This window comes from Colobus angolensis, unplaced genomic scaffold (assembly GCF_000951035.1).
Source record: "Colobus angolensis palliatus isolate OR3802 unplaced genomic scaffold, Cang.pa_1.0 Scaffold7, whole genome shotgun sequence".
Taxonomy (NCBI): Eukaryota; Metazoa; Chordata; class Mammalia; order Primates; family Cercopithecidae; genus Colobus; species Colobus angolensis.
The window spans coordinates 14803242-14808945 of NW_012120709.1; the positions used below are offsets into that span (position 1 = coordinate 14803242).

Sequence of the window (5704 nt, forward strand, 5' to 3'; positions counted from 1 at the left end):
TTTTTTTTTTTTTTTTTGACAGGGTCTCGCTCTGTCACCCAGACTAGAGTGCAGTGTTGTAATCATGACTCATTGCAGCATCTATCTCCTGGCTCAAGAGATCCTCCCACCTCAGCCTCCTGAGTAGTTGGGACTACAGTTGTGCACCACCAGGCCTGGATAATTATTTATTTTTTGTAGAGATGGAGTCTTGCTATGTTGCCCAGGCTAGTCTCAAACTCTGGGCTCAAGCAATCTGCCCACCATGGTCTCCTAAAGTGCTGGGATTACAGGCATGAGCCACCACGCCCAGCCCACTTATTTTTATTGTGGAACAATATTCTATTGTGTAGATCTACCATATTTCATTTAGCCATTCATCAGGTGATGGACATTTGGAGTATTTCTGCTTTTTGCTATTTATGACTAATGCTGCTATGAACATTCATGCACAGGTTTTTGTGTGGACATGTATTTCCCCTTCTCTTGGGTATATATCTAGGAGCAGAGCTGCTGGATCACATGGCAGCTCTGTGTTTAACCATTTGAGGAACTGCCAGATTGTTTTCCAAAGTGGCTGCACCATTGCACACTCCCACTAACAGTGTATAAGAGTTCCAATTTCTCCACATTCTTGCAAACACTTTTTATTATCTGTCTTTTAATTATAGCTCTCCTAGTAGGCATGAAGTGGTATCTCATTACGGTTTTGTTTGCATTTCCTTAATGGGGCTACATTAAATATTTCCACCACAAAAGAAATTTTTAAAATGTTTTCCAAGGGCCACAGTACATCGCTGAAAAATTATAACATTTTACTGTCTCATACAGAAAGGTTAGGGAATATAGATGAAAGAAAACCTTTGTATTATTAATTTCATGCTCTTAGCCTTTTTTCTAAATCCCAAAGTAAGAAGCAAAGCAGACTAAGGCATAAGAATAAAGTTTAGGAACAAAGAGCCCTAAGTCTAATTTTTTGTTTACTATTTTTGTATCAGTCATTTTTTACCCCTCATTTTTTCTTCTTTCTAGACAAATTATACTCCGGATTTTTTTCTTTGAATATTATCTGCGGCCCCAAGATTCAACACGGAAATAGGAAATGTTAGAAAAAAATATGATAACTGCCCTTGTTCCCTAAGAATACATGTACTTACTCATCAAAGTTCAGTGTGTTTGTCCAGTTCAGCACTTCATCCACTTCCCATTCCATCACAGAATCTATGCCACCATCTTCAAAAGCTCTAATCAGCCCCTTTGTTGCAGTGTGAATTAGTCCTAGAGTTTCACAATGTGTTGACTTAGCCTCCAGACTTCCTGAGTAGTACCTACATAGAGAAAAGGGAAAGAGACATAAATCTTCTGAAATAGGAGATAACAAGTAGATACAAGCGATATATATTGTTGTTATTTACATATTAAAACTATTTGCATATTGAATAAAGTTTTCCTCCTATATAACTCAGATGCATCTAAACCAAGATCTATGTGATGGGATCTTTCGGGGGAAAAAACAACTTAATCAACCACACTAACTACAAATCACCCCTCAATAAGTTGCATTTTTATGATATAAGGAAAAACTAAGTTATTAAGTTGTTGAATATTAGAATTATAGAGTGGAAAGGGTCTTAGAAACTAAATAACTAACCTACTCAGTTTATAGGTGAGGAAATAAATCTTAGAGGAGTTAAGTAAATTTTACAAAATCAAGGGGCTAATAGCAGATAAAGAAGGAAGGAAAGTGAAAAAAGGAAAGAGAGGAAGAGGTAAAGGGAAAACATACACTATTTTATTTGTGCCAGGTACTTTTCATACATTCTTATTTAATTCTCTTTAAAAAGACACAGCCAGGCCCGGCACAGTGGCTCACACCTATAATCCCAGAACTTTGGGAGGCCAAGGTAGGTGGACACGAAGTCAGGAGTTCGAGACCAGCCTGGCCAACATGGCAAAACCCCATCTCTACCAAAAATACAAAAATTAGCCGGGTGTGGTGGCTGGCCCCTGTAATCCCAGTTACTCAGGAGGCTGAGGCAGGAGAATGGCGTAAACCCGGGAGGCGGAGCTTGCAGTGAGCCGAGATTGCGCAACTGCACTCCAGCCTGGGCGATAGAGCAAGATTCCATCTCAAAAAAAAAAAAGAACTTCACATAAAGAACATACCAGCAGTAATTGATAAGAAATCTAAGTTTTACAAAAATCTAAGTTTTACAGACAGAGAAGCAAGTCTGATGATAGCATTACCATGCTGTTTATATCACACAGCTGATCTTTCTCACTAAGAAATTTGTAGAAATTTTTAGAAAATAGTTACAGAATCAAGTGTGTGTGGACTCTACAATGAACCCCTTTGTTAAATTACAAATTTAACACTTTAAGAGCTCAGAAAAAGTCCCTAGCCAGAGAGGTCACAAAACTACATATCTTAGAAATCAAAGGAGCAGCTTCAGATATAGATACTATCCGTAACTGACATAGGCACAGAGCTCTCACCAACAGAATATCAGGAAATTACTTAGTATTTTCCAGCTGGTGATTGCTTAATAGGTATGTCACAATTCACTTGCTGTTTGAAAAACATGATGATCCTGGAAGAGGAACATCTGAATATCCATTAGGATGAATGCATGAATGCCAGCAAGAGCCACAGTAGCTGTCCTGTGGCACTGTGCATAACTCCATGATGGTGATGTGAGGACTGTTCTGGTTTCTAAACATCTGCAGTAACATAGCTCTGGATACAGGAATTTGTAACAGTATTCATTAGTGTGTTTGAGTCCACAAGTGAAACTGGCTCTATCCATTCTTCCAAATGATAATAATGTTTGGTTAATAGTTGCAGTACACATCTGAAGATGGACATGGCTTCACCTCAGGAGAGCATCGGTCTGTCATAACACACTAGCACAAAAGCCTTTGGGGAGAAACTGGCTGTTATCACTAAATATCAGTGTTCAAGGCATCTATGCCATTCTAATTGTCCAACTATAGAAAAATGTCCATAGATTTTAAAGGATACTTTCCAAGGAATTAGGGGTTACCAATTCTCCAGAGGGGACAAATGTCAGACTTTTAAATTTTCATCAAACAAGATGTCACCCCAAGCCAGTTACAACTATCTAGAGGTCTACAAAGGTCAAACGGGGAAGTAGACTGTGGAGACCATAAATGCGCTGGAAAGAAGGGGCTTATGCCTAATGTCTGCAGTTAGCTAGGGGAAGGCCTTTGCAAAGTTTAGTCTTACTGAGATAATCAGTGCTTGTGGCCAAGTAGTGCTACTGAAATATACCCAGATAATCACACTTGAAATTTCATCTGAAATGTTTGTTGTTCAAGGCTCAATGTAAAACTTTGCTAAGGTTCACACTGATGGTACAAAATTACAAGTATCCTCAGCTTAGAAAATAAACTGATAGAAGTTGTACATAACTTGGAAACAAGGTATTTGCATTTTTTTAAATGGAAATTTTCAGTTGCTCTTATCATCTGAAAGCTAGGTATATCCATCCCATTCCTACATGCTATGAAGAAATCGCTTCAAGTCTTACTGGTTTATTCTGTTTTTTGTTTGCTTTTTTTTTTGTTTTTTGTTTTTGTTTTTGATATGGAGTCTCGCTCTGAGATCCCCAGGCTGGAGTGCAGTGGCGCGAACTCGGCTCACTGCAAGCTCCGCCTCCTGGGTTCATGCCACTCTCCTGCCTCAGCCTCCCGAGTAGCTGGGACTACAGGCGCTCACCACCTCGCCTGGCTAAGTTTTTGTATTTTTAGTAAAGACGGGGTTTCACCGTGTCAGCCAGGATGGTCTCGATCTCCTGACCTCATGATCCACCCGCTTCGGCCTCCCAAAGTGCTGGGATTACAGGCGTGTGCCACCACGCCCAGCTGTTTTTCGTTTTTTCAAAGGGAAGCCATTAAGACTTCACCTACTATCACTTAGCAATGATGACGGGAAAGTCTTATGTGGACCCAGATGCCTATTTTTTCTTTCCTTTGAACTCAGTGGTTTTATTCTTTTTATATTACAGTAATGACAGAATATAGAATATCTGGTATGAATTTTTTGTACTTGTTTGCCAGCCCTTAGCTTGAATCAGCCAAGGGAAAGGCAGAGCAGGATTTCAAAAGCTCACCTGAGAAAATTCTCTATCCAGTCCTGGGAAACTCATTCAAAATGGACCTCCCCTACCTCTCTTTCCCTTTCTTCCCTCTCTTCTCCACCCAGTAGTTTTTACTCTTAGGAAGAAAAGTAAAAGCAAGGCATTCCAGGTCCTTTATTCGGCTGTCATTTCTTGCATCATTATTACCATCTGCAATTTGTTCAGTGTCCCAGAAACTACAGACGTGCTGCTGTAGGGAATCTCAAGACTCGGGTCTGCACAAAATATTGGGGTTATTGAATCATAGCAATTTCTTCTTATGTAAAAATATTTTAAGGCATCTACTATGGATACTTAGTCCTTTATTTTTTATCTTGTCCTTATTATTTTCTGATCTATCCTTCTCATCAGTATCTTCTTTTTTATTTTATTCTTGTTTTGATTTTCCTTTGTCCTTTATCATTCTTCCCCCTTTTTCTTCATTTATCTTTCCTTGCATCATTATTCTCTCCTCTGCTTCCTCTGGCTTCTTTTTTTCATGTTCTATTGTTCAATGACCATTACCTTTATTTTCCCTACCCCATTTTCCTATCTCATTTTTACTGATTTCTTCTGTTTTCTAACATTTCTTTATTTACACCATCTCCATTTAAATTTTTCTGCCTCTACATTCATGCGGTATCCACATTCTTTATTGTAGTTGAGTAAATATTGAACATTTTAAGCAGCTTTATTGAGGTATAATTCATATACCATACAATTCCCCCATTTAAAGTATAGTATCCAGTGGCTTTTAGTATAATATTTGCAGAGTTGTGCATCCACCACCACAATGAATTTTCTTTTCTTGTCTTTTCTTTCTTTTTTTTTTTGAGATGGAGTTTTGCTCTTGTTGCCTAGGCTGGAGGGCAATGGCGCGATCTCAGCTCAGTGCCACCTCCGCCTCCCAGGTTCAAGTGATTCTCCTGCCTCAGCCTCCTGAGTAGCTGGGATTACAGGTACCCACCACCACGCCTAGCTAATTTTTGTATTTTTAGTAGAGACAGCATTTCACCATGTTGGTCAGGCTGGTCTTGAACTCCTGACCTCAAATGATCCACTCGCCTCGGCCTCCCAAAGTGCTGGGATTACAGGTGTGAACTACCACGCCTGGCCCACAGTGAATTTTCAATCATTTTCATTGCCTCAAAAAGAAACCCTGCACCCCATAGCCACCACCTCCCCTTCCCCCTAGTTAATCCTCCAGCCCCAGGAAACCACTAATCTACTTTCTGTCTCTACAGATTTGCCTGTTCTGGACATTTCATATAAATAAAATAACACGTGATCCTTTGTGATTGGCTTCTTTTACTTAGCAGATTCATCAATGTTATGGCAGATATCAGAACTTAATTTCTTTTTTCTGTTATTAATAGAGGTGCGGTCTCACTGTGTTTCCCAGGCTGGTCTCGAACTCCTGGGTTCAATCAATCCTCCCATCTCAGCCTCCAAAAGTGCTGGGATTACAGGCGTGAGCCATTACATTTGGCCTTTTTTTTTTTTTTTTTGACAGGGTCTCGCTCTGTCACCCAGACTAGAGTGCAGTGTTGTAATCATGACTCATTGCAGCATCTATCTCCTGGCTC

At 39.7% G+C, this 5704-nt stretch overlaps 1 protein-coding gene across 1 annotated transcript in view; it reads right to left on the reverse strand.

Moving 5' to 3' along the window:
* The window catches only part of LOC105500979 (chromosome unknown open reading frame, human C11orf65), a 75873-nt gene that overhangs the window by 10577 nt on the left and 59592 nt on the right, over positions 1-5704 (reverse strand). Inside the window, exon 7 of the mRNA XM_011926672.1 lies at positions 1137-1307. Coding sequence (XP_011782062.1) covers positions 1137-1307 — 171 coding nt within the window. The remainder of the gene's footprint in view (positions 1-1136; positions 1308-5704) is intronic.